The sequence below is a fragment of the Tursiops truncatus genome, chromosome 9 (assembly GCF_011762595.2).
Source record: "Tursiops truncatus isolate mTurTru1 chromosome 9, mTurTru1.mat.Y, whole genome shotgun sequence".
In the NCBI taxonomy this organism is placed as follows: Eukaryota; Metazoa; Chordata; class Mammalia; order Artiodactyla; family Delphinidae; genus Tursiops; species Tursiops truncatus.
This window is the reverse complement of record NC_047042.1, coordinates 19,032,390-19,047,103: the sequence shown is the minus strand read 5'-3', so window position 1 is coordinate 19,047,103 and position 14,714 is coordinate 19,032,390. Positions and strand designations below refer to the sequence as shown.

Below are 14,714 nucleotides of genomic sequence, written 5' to 3'. Positions count from 1 at the left end.
TGATTAGCAATAGTTATGACCACCTTCTCAATTCATTTCAAGATGGTTTCTCCCTCACTATGTCAAGAACAGTTTTCACCTCTATTCTGGTGACCCCTACATTAAAGCTTGGCAGTAACTCTGATCTCTAACTAGATCCAGCTACACACTTGACACTCCACTTGGATAAGCACCTCAATGGCACACGTTCAAAACTGAACTCACGATCCTCTTCATCCCACAGACCTAGTCGTTCCCTCAGGATTTCCTATTTCGAGGAACGGCTCTCCCAATGCTGATAGCACCTGTTGTCCAGGACAGAAATCTGTCTCCTCTGTCCACTGCTGTATCTCCTACTCCTACACCCAACACAATGCCTGACACATAGATGGTACTTAGTTTTTTGATGAATACCGAATAATTTTATGGGAACTCCCATTAAATGGGAATCTCAACTTCCTCAAAGACCAATGAAACTGGTTATGGTTTATCCAAAACCCCAAGCGAATCTCTACTGCCTCTAAAATCCAGACTCTTTTCTCATGCCAAAGCTACCACTATTTACTCAAACAGCTGAATGCCTCCTAAAATCCCATCATTATTGTGCATCAACATGCAGTTAAATGAATGAATTGATTATAATTTTCTCTGCTCTACCAAATTTCTACTTCTCAAACTGTGCTTCATGAATGTGTCACTGCTGGAAAATGAACACTAACTGTGCATTGAGGGCATTTAACAGCAAATTTGAGTGAAACATTGCTATCTTGAGAGGAAAGATTTCTTTGAGCTCTACCAAGCATTTCTGAAAGCAAATTGTGTCAGCAGACTGAAATTACATACAAAATTATCTAAACTATTTTACATATGATACAGTCACACTTTGTAGGAGATGAAGCTTTCAAAATGTAGGGGATGAAGCTGAATAATATCAACCTCTGGTTAATTACCTCCAACCTAAGCCTCTGCTCATGGAAAAAGGCATAAGATGCAACTATGGTACTCAATAGTGTGAGACTTCAGGCAAAAGCAGAGGATGCTATTACAGCCCTGGTCACATACATGGGCAGTTGTGGCATTTCATCTACTATTTTAGAGACTCTCTGAGTACTTAATGCGATAAGGGATGCATTATTCCTGGACTTGGTCCATTACTTTTCTTTTCTTTGCATAGTACAAGCAGAGTAGGGCATACCTTGGAGTAACAAAGGAGGCTTCTTCTTATGCTGAGCTTTCCTTGCTCCAGACCACCTTAATTACATTAAACAGTTGCTGGTTAACTAAATCCGTCGGAGGTATACCACTAATTGTACAGCCATCACACCTTGAGGGCAAACACTGTAACTCCTCAGTCACCTGCTCTCTGATTGATCATTCTCAGTTCATGCTTTTGACTATTCAACAAGATCCTGAAAAATAAGTAATGAAACCTACATGTGAATTAGAACCCAGTAGAAAATCCTTCAATTCTAAAAATAAGAATCCAAGGTATTGTGTCCATTTGAATAATTCAAAAATTTTTAACAAGAGGTTTCCTAGATAGGATTAGGTAAGAGTACCTCTTCTCTATTTAGTTGGAATGTTGTCACATTCTGTCACTTAACTCCTTTTGAGGTCACAAATATTTCATGATAATAATAATAGCTAACATTTATTGAGCACTTACGAAGTGTCAAGTACCTTACTTAGATCGGAGTTTCTCAACTGTGGCACTACTGATACTTTGAACCAGATAATTCTGTTGTGGGACATGCATTTAGGATGGTTAGGAGCATCCTAGGTCTCTACCCTCCCGTACCTCACAACCAGTTGTGATAACCAAAAATGTCTCCAGAAATTGCTAAATATTCTCTGGTGGGCAAAACTGCCTCCAGTTGAGATCTACCACCTTAAATATATCAACTTATTTATTAAATCTCTAAACAGCTGCATGAGGGAAGTTCTACTTTCCATTGTATAGGTGAGAAAACAAGAGGCACAGAGAGATTCAATAATTTATCTAACATCACACAGCTCCTAGAGATACAGCTGGTCTTTGACAAAGGTAGTCTGACTCAAGAGCCCCAGCTCTTAACTGCTGCCCTAGAGACCTGACCCCTTTTTGACTTTTTAGGGCTTAATGAAAAGAGACTTGTTGGATCAGAATCCCTTCCAGAGTTACTGAAAAGGAACTGTTTCAGCAATGAAGACTGATTCAGGGATTGAAACTGACTTGAAAATAAGAGGGGGAATAAGGTCTCCTCCTTACTATGTATATCTGAGTCATGGTAATGGAAAGAAGACATTTTTAAAATGGAGGATCAACCATGTATAAAAAAATCTAAAATCCCACAGCCTGGTAACTTTGTTCTTCTACCACCTAAATCATTTTTAGATCTAGGTAGAATAGATGCTTAATATAATTTAGACACCTCCTCTTTTAACAGAAATATCTGGCCCACCAGCCAGCATCATTCTCATCATTAGATTCCCTCCTCTAATTGGAGATTTATATCTTCCAATTAGAAATTTCATTTGCAGATGATCCTTGTTAAAATGCTAATATCCACATTAAGCTCTGTTAGTCTTCGTTTAAATAAATTAATCAAGTTAGTTAGTAAGTCATTTAGCAAGCCATTAGTAAGTAAATTACAAAACATAAAGTTCTCATGGCCCAGTCAAAGACAGGGAAAATCTGGTTACAAGGTGTTTTGCAGGGAAGCCATACATAGGGCTGGTGGCACAGTGTGGGGCAGTACAAGATAAGCAAGGTGCTGGGCCAGGGACAGGTGGCCAGCAGTGAGAAGGCAGGGAGAGTCACATACAGAAAACGTTGCCTCCTTTCTGTCTTCCCCAGTTCCCTATTTGACAATCTCTGTCCCCCCTCATATTCCAGAGTTCTTCCCTCAAAAGGCAGATTGGTCCCAGGCTATCGAAGAAAGCTGCACAGCAGACCTGCCACTTTATAGCAAACTATGAGGGGCTGAAAATCCCCGAAGTGCATTGCTCTTCCTTGAATCAGCTACTCAAACTGCCTTCTACTTGAATGATACACAGATTTCTACGTGCAGTAAGCCTAAGCCTGAATTTGCAATGCACATGGCTTTCCCCTGGTCCTGGCTTCTACAAACATCTGTGGAACACAAAATTTCACCATCTTCCATGGGACAAGAGACACAGGGTGAGGGTGCTCCATGCTATCTTGTGTAGGCAGAAAAAAAGGAATTTCATTCCTTCTCCCCCTACTCAGTACCTCTAAATAAATGCAAGTAGACAACCACTCGTGTTCTTTGATCCAGAAAGTGTCAGTCACTACATTAAAAGGCTTCCTATTTGGGGGTGCCTATTGTGAGAATTTTTCTTCAAAAAGAGAATGAAGGAATAAAATGCAACTGAAATTTAAACTAGGCTCCGTAATTAAGCACTTTAAAGCTGCTGAAAATAATTTTCAAGCATTTACATGCTAACAGAAAATGTCTTAAAAAATATGAATAGACAAGAAAATCAGACCCACGGTTCATAACTGATATAACAGGAAAAAATTTTATTGTGGAACTATTAAAGGCCAATGATTAAAAGAAGGAAAGAAAACCATCGTGCAGATTAAAAAGCTATGTTGGGTAGTTAATTGCAAAAGTGACCAGATAAACCTCACCTAAGCATACTGCAGTTATCAAGTAGGCTTAGAGGTGGAAAGCTGCCCTATATCTGATCAAACTACCTTGCCTTTTGAGAAAATCAGCGTGAAAGATAAGCATATGCGAACTTGGATCTTAAAAAAAAAAAAACAAAAAACTTCTACTTATTATATTTTGCAACTATGATTTTTTAAAGTGGTGGCCTTAGGAAAATCTGCTTTGGCAAGCAACTGCAGAGGCTCCTGTGGAGAGGAAGTGAAAAGACTGGGCTTATATACAAGGGCTGCTGGCACGTTCAAAGTGCAGGGGATAGTTCACAGAGTAAAATGTAGTCCTAAGTAAATGGGTTTCGGGCAATTTCAGTGTTAAGATAACATCATTAAGAGTAGAACAGATTGTGCTCAAACCCTGCTGTTTATAATTAACACGTTCCTTCCAAATACTCCAGGGTCCCTGGTAAATAGTCTTCTGCTCACATTCACCCAGACCAATCAGAGTATTTTCATCAGATTCCATGCTGGGCCAGCACCTGTCTGGACAAATCCAATAGAGCCAAAGAACTCCTCTCCCTGGCCAACTGAGTAGTTGGATGAACACAGCTTGGCTTAGTCATTGTCACAGTGTCCATATGGCTTTGAAGCTTGTTTTCACAAGAAATCATACAAGTATTTTATTATGTCAAAGTTCACCGTCCTATAAACAAAAACAGACAGTATGTTAGCATCCTCACTGCCCAGACTGCTCAGCTTCGTATGTATGATTCTGAGAATCACATGCAAAATAGTTCACAACTATTGCTAAACAATCCTAAGATACTGTCAAAAGCATCATGACAGAATTGACATTATTTTTTTAAATGTCACTAGGAACAGAGTTTCTTTAAAAAGTTTTTTTTCCCCAACGCATAAAGTTTGCTTTTCTAAAAAAAGGAAACGAAGTTAGAATTATCCAACATTCTGTATTTCAGTTATACTACAGAAAGTTTGGATTTCATCTGAAAGCTATTTGCTTTTTGTCTAATAACCAGAATAAAGTAATTAGAGATGCAGAAGTATTTAAATCTTCTTTGCTTTTGAACATTGTTTATCTTCCAAAACACCTGTTTTATCATTACATAATGCATAGCTCATCTGTCCTCATTTGTAGTTTTCGTTCTTTTCAGTCTTTTAACACTGGCTGACCTGTGTGTGTATTGTAACTAAATCTGTATGATACAAGAATACGATACAACAAACAGACGATGTGAATGTATATTTTTGTACTCTGATGGCAGGCAGAATAAAATAGCAGGAGACAGAGACATATAATTATTTTCCTTTCTCTAAACTCATTCTTCACTATAAATATTCAGACTTGGAGGTTTATTATTTGAATAAATGGTCAAAATAATTAGATATAATAATCTAGCAATAAGTATAAAATTAAAGCCTTAAAGTATTCAATTCTACAAAAATAATCATCCATGTGAGAAGAGCCTTTAAAGATGCACTAATTGCATGCTCTTATTTATTAAACCATCATCAATTAGTGTTTTTGTCTATCATTTTGTAATACACTTTCTAAAAAAGTTTCTAAGCAAATGACTGACATATCAAATATTTTTAAAAATCTGGAATGGGGAACTATAGATACTGCTTATGAAAACACATTTTAAAATAGCTCAAATGAGATGCTATGGCTATTGTGGTACCTAATGATGGAATGAAGAGTACTTTAATTGTTTCATTACAATAGTGTCTCTTTAAAGAACACTAAAACTTTCCAAATTGTATAAAAACACTGTCAAAACAATTCTGTTATCATTAGCAGTAATAAAACAACTAAATATAGTTACTAAAATAAAAACTTATCTCAGGCATAAAGACACAAAAGTTATGGTTATTATACCATAAAGCTGTTTATTTTTATGTCCTTTTCTTTCATTCAACTCTAGAGCCCCACCAAATTTACTAGTAACAAGGTACCACTAACAAATCATTTTTAAAAAAATCATGAAAAGATTTTTCATGATTGGTTGAAAAGATCTTTTTTAGAGGATTTTAGAAGGAAACAGACATAGTAGGCTATTTTTAATCATAGGTAAAAAGGAAGGTTGAATTTGTATATCTCTCCAGGCACATTTCCCCACAATGATTTTGGGTCTTAAGGTTATAAACCTAAAGTAACAAGGTAAAGTGAACTTAGTGTTAAGTAAGTTTTACTGTCTTTTGGATTTCTTTCTTTCTTTCTTTCTTTTTTTTTTTTTTTTGCATTGAGTGGAAAAGAAAAAGTTTAGAAGAAGCTAAGATGAAAACAATTAAAATTCCAACACTATGGGACCAGAAGGCATTATGTGATAGACTATTACAAAGCCATATAAAATGATCAATATGAAGCCATAACTACAATATTAAGAGAGGTAAGGAGAAAAGAGAATTGCAACTATGTTGTGATAGCTACAGAGAAATGTTTGTATAATGGACTAGTACTAGAACATAAACAAATGAAAATACTGTGATTTGTTAGTGGTAGGACTCCTCCATCTTATCTAAATCTATTTAACACTGCAGCATAATTTATGCAATAAATTTTTCTTTTTAGAATGAATGGACTGACTTAAAAATACTACGCAATTTACACTAAAAACACTTAAACACTTAAAAACACTAAGCATTTAAAGGTTCACTACATTCCATTTCTCTGCTTTGCCACTGGGAAGTACTCAAGTAAACTGAATCATACAGTTAAGATTTTTGGACTTTTAAAAAAACTAAATTAATTGTGAAAAGAATATGTAAGATCATTCCTCTAAGAAACATTTACTGCCCAAGATGTATGACTACCTTTCTCTATCATCCTTCCATCCCCCAGTATAAACAGGTGACTTACCCAACTGATCCCCACATTTATTTTAAGACACAGCAGAATTTGATAGAATAGCCACAGGGCAACATCAAAACTTAAACCACACATTCCAAAGATAGTTTTTAAATACTACAGGAGATTCTCTCTCTCATAGAACACAAATAATTATTTTCTAAAGTAAGCATCTAGAAAGAAATAGGATAAACAAAAATAATGTTGGTGGCACTCTGCCTAGGAGTAATTCTTAAACCAGAATTTAGAATACTTTAATACAAGTTAATTACATGGCATATATCTAAGGATTTAATTTTGGCTTTATCCTTTTATTTCACTTTGTTGATGCTTTTACTACATTGAAATACTTTTTTCTCATGGGATACTATTTTATTTCCTTTTACTTTTGTAGGCAGTTTGAGTTTTTCATTTTTAGCTTGGTCCTTCAGACAATTTGCAATCATACAACTTTAAGTTGCAATCTTAAGTTATTTTGTAGTGTCTACCCACTGACTGTGGAGGGAAAAAATTAGAAACTTTAACTACCGTCAACATTAAGAACAACCCAGGGACAATATTTAATACACTTCTTGTCATCTGTCCTCTCCCATACTCTACCTCCATATTCTGTGCTCCTTTCTGGAACCAGCCTCCTAATGCTTCTCTGTCCAAATCTTTCCACTGTTCCTTGGTCAAGAACATTCTCTATGTCCTCTACCTCTTCCATGAATGAATGGTTTTTTTCCTCTTCCAGGCTTAACTGAAAGTTGGCTCCCCGTGAAGGACCAAGCCTCTTCTTCAGATCTTTCCAGTGAGGTTAGACTCTACTGCAGCCCAGGCAGTCCTGGCAGGTGGGCTCAGTGTCCCTGTGCAAAAAGCTCTGCTCCTCTGAGTCTCAGACCATTCCACTAACCACCCTTTATCCCCCTGTCACCACCTCTTAGTCAGCTAATAATGCAGCAGCCCGTTCAGTCTTCCTCTCTATTCCAAGATCTACCTCAGCTTTAGTGACTTCCCTGCACACTATTCTTCTCTCTTACCTCCAGTGGAGACAACTAGTTTACAAACCTCTCTTCGCTTTCTCCTGATCTACAAATAATTACTGAGTATTATGTGCCAGGCACTGAACTATTAGCCCTCTACTAGCTTTACTTCCTTCCTTCCCTTCCTAGCTTAGACTCCATGGTTTGTCACTTCAAGCATTCATCTGCTAGCATCCACTGAATTCACCTGGCAAAATCCCAATCCTATGTGATTTCAATTACAGCCCTTTGCTGTCCCAGTACCTGGCATATGGAATGCTGTTGGAGAAGATCACAAGTTTCACAGATTGCTGCCACTGTAAATTCAAGGTCAGGAACCTCAACTGGGCCCTCAACACTAGCATCAAGTTGCTTTCCTTGTCAGCACTTTCTCCCATTCCCCACAGCAGCTATTTCAAATATCCATATTCCTCTCAAACTGCTAGTACTTCTGTCCTTAGTCTCAATATTGCCTCCTCCTTTACAGGCAGAATAGAAAACATCAGATCAGACCTTCTTCAACTTCTTGCCACCAAATCTCCCAATTCAGCTCCATTTGAATCCACCTTTTCCTCTTGTTATAATGCAAAGGGATTCCCCTCTCTCATCTAAGCCTACTTCTTTAACTAATATTTCTAAATCCCATGTTCTACACCTTTTCAAGGACTTTGTGCTTTAAATTAATAGCTCTCTTTTGTATCATTAACTCTCGTTCTCTACGAGTTCTTTCCTATCAGCATTTAAATATGCTCAAATCTTTAAAAAATAATTACCTGCTCACAACCCCACAATCTGGTTAGTAGGTAACAATCCTCTCTCCCTCTTTATAGCAAAAATATTCTAGAATGTAGGCACATGAGGATAGGATACAAATCTGTTATACTTCTTGCTATATCCCCAAAGCCTAGCATAGGGATTATAATGGACAACACAATAAATCTTAAGTGAATAAAAAGCATCCTATTTACTGCATCAACTTTCTTATAAATACTACTTCAATGCCCTATAACCTGACTTCTACCTCACTGTATCCCTGAAAGTGTTCTTGATAAAGTTACATATGACTGCTTTACCATTAAATCAGATACACTCGGCCTGATTTCTTGGCAGCAACTGACAATTTTGACCATTACTCCCTTGCCTTAGGTTTTTCTACCTTTCTTGTATAATATACAACTTTTTATATAACTGTTTTATCCACTTAAGCTTGTATCATGAGTGTTTTCCTGTGTTTTTATCCTTCAAAATTATGATTTTAAATAACCGCACAATGGTTTTTTTGTAAGAATATATAATAAATTACTGATCCATTCCCTTACCTTGGATATTCAGGTTGTATCCTGTGATCTCATTGTTCATTCTCTGCCACGGGTGTCTGGAACTAGGGCTACCTACTTCATCTTTGCTAACTATCCTCGGGATCTCTGATCTCCACCAAACCTCAATTTGGAATGAAACTCTGTCTCCTTAGTAGCTCCCTTCTTCTTGTCGCCCCCAGAGGCAAGTCCACAATTGTTCCCTTTCATCTGAAGTTTTACTACTAATCATGATTTTTAAAAAACATGCAATACTTTGGACATTTGGCATATATTAAGTTTAAAGTCTTGTGCTGCGTTTGAGTAAGGCAATGACTGACAGTCTTTGCTCTGAGTTTCATGGACTTATACTGTAGGGAGGAAGTTCTAATTACTGAATTAATTACTTACGTAAAATAATGATAAGTCTCAGAAGATAAGGGGACCTGTATAACTGTTTATAGTGTGTGTGTGCAGGCATGAGCGATGGGAGGTCATTGTATGTTTGAGATGGCTTCTTCAAGGAAGAGACATTTAAACTGAAATCTAAAGGTTACGCAGCAGTTAGCTAGATAAAGGAGAGGAGGGGTTGGGAAGTGCTGCATATGCAATGAATGGTGTTATATGAAGAACTGAAAACAGCCAGAGCGGTTAAAGTGCAAATACCTAGGGGAGAAGATGTGCGTGGCAAGTATGGCTGGGCATAAAGGCCGGGGCCAGGTCACTGGGGCCTCGCCGGCTATTTTAAACATTCTGTCTTTTATCCTAAGAGTTATGGGAAACTATTGATATTAAAGACTTTTAAGTAGGAAGGTGATATTAAATTTTTATAAGATCATTCTGGCAATAGTGTGGACAACAAATTATAAGGGAATAAGAGTAGACAGAAGACCAATTAGGAAGCTACCAGAGAAGAGATGATGGTGGCCTGGTCTAGAGGGCTAACAGAACAAATGACAAAAGTGAATGAATCTGAGACACAATAGGAGGGACCCAACAGGCTCAAAAGGACTAATGCTTGGATACTGCGAGTGTGGGAGTGAGTGTGGGAGTGAGAAATGTCAATAATAACTCCCAGGTTTCAGGCCTGTGGAACATGGCAGACTGAAGTGCTAGTCGCTGAACCAGGGAACACTGGAGGAAAGCTGCATCACTCCTTGTTTGCTGGCAGGCAGAAGCAGAGGTAGGAAGTGCTGAGTTCAGCTTTGTAAATACATTGATATAGGTGGGAAACATCCAATAAAGGTCAAGAATATTAGAAAAAAGGTCTGGCCTTTAAAAACTGGAGAGTAAGATTAGTGCATAGATAGTTGTTGAAGCAGGGGTAAAGCTAAAATTACCTAGGAAAAAATATAATATGAAAAGAAAAAAGAGCCAAGCCTCAAGAACCAGCTACATTTAAAGGTCAGGTGGATAGGATACGCTGGCAAATGAGCTTTAGAAGAAACAGCCAAAGAATAAATATGAAAACCAGAAGACTGGAATCATGGGCTCTAGGGGAAGAGAGTTCTGAGAGACAGAGAGAGAGAGAGATCAACCGTGTTGGGTGCCTGAAAGAACAGAACAGATAGTCTGAGGACTACAAAAGGTTCTGGTGAAAGGGAGGAGACGGAATTCAGAGCACAAGTGGAAGAATCCACCTTAGACAGTAAGAGGATCCCAACCTACTGATAAAGGAAAGACAGAAGATGGGCACCAATGTAGGTAGCTGAAGAAGTTCTCAACTGATAGTCTCGATTTAGCTCTGTGAAACAGTGAATACTGAACAGAGTGAATACAGACATTAGAACTTGTGGTTTGAACAGAGTCAAGAATCTAGGTTGAAAAGAAACCTATGAACCACATGCTCTACTGTTCAGTACATGAGATGGAATGGCTGGGAGGCTGGTAGAAGATAATCAGTCATAAGGAGAAGAGGAAAATTGAGCCAGATTGCAAGAGTCTCAAAGAAACCCCCATTTTCACAAGAAACTGGGGGAAAGTAACAATCTAGAAATGGCACCAAGAAAAAAGGATAGCACTTAAAGAGCATCCAACCCTGAGGGACTGGGGTTTGAGAAAGTAAGAAGCTACCAGTAGAGATAACTCTAGGGAAAGTATCTCCAGGTAAGAATCAGGTTTTCATTAAGGCAGTGACAGAGAATATTAGGGAAAGATAGAAGGATGGGGGAGGGAGGGAAAAAATGGCAGGTTAAATCATCAGAAAAGAAGTACAAAAACATCACTCGGATGAGAAGGTGGATGAGGGCAGATGTGGAAAGAGGGAGGTGACTATTCTTTGGACACTGCCCATGGAAAGTAAGAAAGAGTAAACACATGTAACAAAGCAAGTTAGAGTTCCCAAGTTCTATGGCAAAATTCCAGGTCTACAATTCCTGCTCCCTTCTGAGGTTGTAAATGGAAGTGCACTTCTCTGGAAGTGTTTAATATCAATGATGCTGTGGATTAAGCAACACACAGTTCAGTTCGGTTCACTGCATATTCATCATATGGGGCACTCACAAACCTGTCCTGTATGTGATTATGATGGGGCAGAACTCAACACATACACAGTCATGACAAAATCCCTGAAGTAAACATTCAGCATTCAAAAGTTATGCCTTTGACAGAGGCTCCTAAGATACAGAGTTTTAAATACCATTATTTAGAAACAGAAAGTTCCTGCTTTATGGTCATGTGGAATGCATTCCAAAAAAGTTTCTGCTCAATTTCCTCCGTGTAAAAGTTTGCCCAGTTTTATCATAACAACACATTTCAAAACCCTCATTTCAAGTTTCAGAGTCTACATGTCATCAAAATGTCTCAATACCTGCTTCACAGTATCACAGAACTTTTAATTCAGAAGAGACTTTGGGGCAGAAGCTGCCAACCTGTGGACTTCAGAAACTTCAAGAAACTGTAAAATTCATTAGAGGAGATCTGCAAATCCATACCTATGTCAAGCACTGGTTTTAGGCTGAATAATGTTCCATGCCTATATATTATTAATTTTGAAATATACAAAAATACTTCCATAATTAATTTTAAAAGGATTTTAAAATGGAATCATCATATTCAAAAAGGTTGGGAAGACACTGCATTATGGCTTGTCTTGTTCCACCTACCAGGCTACCCACACACTACCTCTTCTACTACAAGTCTTGACAAACTGTTATCCAGTTGCAACCATAACGGCTGGAACATTTTGCCTAACAGCAAGTACATCTCTTCATGAGGAAACTCGTTACATTTTTAAATAGCTTTCATTTTGACAGACATACTTTCCTCCCTTGAATTTCTAATGCTCTAGAATTATCGAGAATTAGTTTCATCCATTTTGCACATGACAGCCTCTGAAATACTTGAGGTGGTTACCATATCCTTCCTAAGCCTTTTCTCTCACACCTTGCCCCTCACTCACAGATGTGACATGGTTCCTCATTCTACTACTCTCTCCTCCTGCCCCCTCAGCATGTACCCATTCATTAATGCCCTCTTTTAAAACTCCAAGCACAGCACAGCATACCACATTTGATCTGCCTATGGCAACACACAGTAGACCTATTATATCCCTTGAACAAGACACCAAGACTTTTAAAACCCTGCAGTCATCTAAAATACTTAGAACTTAAGCCAGGTCTCTTCCATCTTGTTTTAGTACCTATGAGGTTTTTTGTTTTTTTTACTGAGGTAGCAATGGTTTTTAACATTATATAAGTTTCACGTGTAATTGTATTTTGACTTCTGTATACACTACAGTACATACTAGGTTTTAGTAGTCAACTGCCCATTAAATCCTACCTTGCTACTATGTGACGATTATTCCAGTCTGTTAAGGTCTCTCAGAATCTTGATTTTTTGCCATATAACATGTTAGCTAATTCTCCCAATTTTATGTCATTTGTAAATTTGATGAGAGGGTTCATTCTACAGTGAAACTTATGCATTCTTGGCACTAAAATGACCTTTTCTTGCTTAAATGACTAACGACATTACATTAGAAAGAAGATTAATTTTTATATTTAGTATATCATTTACATAATTCAAGACATTTAAGTTAACAATTATTCTACACTTGCCTAGCAATAGCTCTGATGAAGTCCAGAGATACTGTGCATTTGTATTTTGGTCCATCAAGCTGATCGTCATGGCCAACCAGGGTTAATAGCTGAAGAGTCACTAAAGAGGTAATCTAAAAATAAGAAAGCATTTTTATGAGAAAATGGTTTAATCAGATTACATGATGCCCTTGTTTCTGAAACATTTTATACTTTGATAAAGATATATAACTGAATTCACAAGGACATCTGCAAAGAATATGACTACTTTGAAATTTGTATATACAAATTTGTACATATGCTTAAAGTCTTAGTTAAACCAATGATCAACCTTTAAGGACTCCACTAGAGACAAATTTATTTCATTTAATGACACACACATGACTGCTAACCTTTAAAAACTATAAACAAAGGACATTCTTTCTCTCTATAAAAAATTTATGAAGTTTCTATCTAAACAGCTCAGAATAGCAAATCTGTACTCCCTTGAGAATTGAGCAGTTAAAATGTGAAAGTGGGCCTTTTTCAGAGTTGGGTATCTGGTTAGGTAAGAAATACATCCTTCAGACCTGGACTTAGTCTTCTTTTAAAACTCATCACCAACTAGGTAGTCAGGAAAACACCGGGTGGATTAATACTGGCAAAAGCAAAAGTGTATTTTGACAGGTCAAAATCAAAATAATTTCACATGCATAAGGCCAACAAAAGTGTTAAATGCTCTGAAATCCAAGAAAGAAAGCTGACCCAAGAGCTGAAATTCTTTGAGTAGCCCATTCTCTTCTCCCAATTTTATTATGCTGCAAAGACTCCACTATGTTTCCCATTACAATTTTTAAATTTTATTATTATTATTATTTTGGCTGCGCCACGCAGCTTGCAAGATCTGTTCCCTGACCAGGGATCAAACCCGGGCACGGCAGTGAAAGCACCAAATCCTAACCACTAGACCACCAGGGAACTCCCTCCCATTACAATTTCACAGGGAAAACTGTTATGCAGTGTTCAGTCAGCTGTCATTACTTTATAAACAATTTTTTAAAATGAACACATGGATAGATTACCACAGTATTTTATGTATAGAAAATACTACATTTAGCAAATATAAAACATTTTTTCAATTAGAAAAACATTTTGTATCAATAGATCGAAATATGAAGCTCTGCATTCAAAAGGCTAAGACTTTTAATTTCTAATATTACAAATTACATTTTTGTCTTTTAAGACAAAAATGTCTTGAAACTTTTTTTAAAGTAAATTTATTTATTTTTTGCTGCACTGGGTCTTTGTTGCTGTGCACAGGATTTCTCTAGTTGCTGCGAGCGGGGGCCACTCTTTATTGCGATGAGCAGGCTTCTCATTGCAGTGGCTTCTCTTGTTGCGGAGCACGGGCTCTAGGCACGCGGGCTTCCGTAGTCATGGTTCGTGTGCTCTAGAGCAAAGGCTCAGTAGTTGTGGTGCGGTTGCTCCGCGGCATGTGGGATCTTCTCGGACGAGGGCTTGAACCAACGTCCCCTGCACTGGCAGGCGGATTCTTAACAACTGCGCCACCAGGGAAGTCCCGAAACACTTTTTATAGATGTTCTATGTGTTGAAAAGAACATGTATTTTGAAGCTTAACGTTACACTCCCCATTCTACATATATTTATTAGATCAAGCTTGTTTGTGTTGTTGAAATCTTATAAACATTTTTTATCTACTTGAGAGAGGTACTAAAATTCTCCCCTTATAAGAAGTTTGCCTTTTTCTCTTTATAATTGTTAGTTTTTGCTTTGTATTTTTGAATCTGTGTTATTTGATGCATAAATTTAAAATTATGTTTTGCTGACAAATTAAATCTTTTCATTATTATCTAATGGTCCTTTTTTTCAAAAGTAATGGCTTTGCCTTAAAGTGTTTTTTTCTAGTATTAATATACCTATATCAGC

General features: G+C 37.4%; 1 protein-coding gene across 4 annotated transcripts in view; it reads right to left on the bottom strand.

The window, feature by feature from the left end:
* The window catches only part of ORC5 (origin recognition complex subunit 5), a 176,532-nt gene that overhangs the window by 100,558 nt on the left and 61,260 nt on the right, over positions 1 to 14,714 (bottom strand). For 2 of the 4 annotated variants that reach the window (XM_033862919.2, XM_019940552.3), the window contains 2 exons: positions 12,810 to 12,922; positions 3,483 to 4,289 (listed from right to left, as the gene is read on the bottom strand). The exons of 1 other annotated variant lie outside the window; for it this stretch is intronic. In XM_033862919.2, the coding sequence (XP_033718810.1) occupies positions 4,244 to 4,289; positions 12,810 to 12,922 (159 nt within the window). In that variant the 3' untranslated portion in view covers positions 3,483 to 4,243. Of the gene's footprint in view, positions 1 to 3,482; positions 4,290 to 12,809; positions 12,923 to 14,714 lie in introns of those variants that run through there. One more of the 4 variants, XM_019940555.3, reaches the window with a different exon arrangement.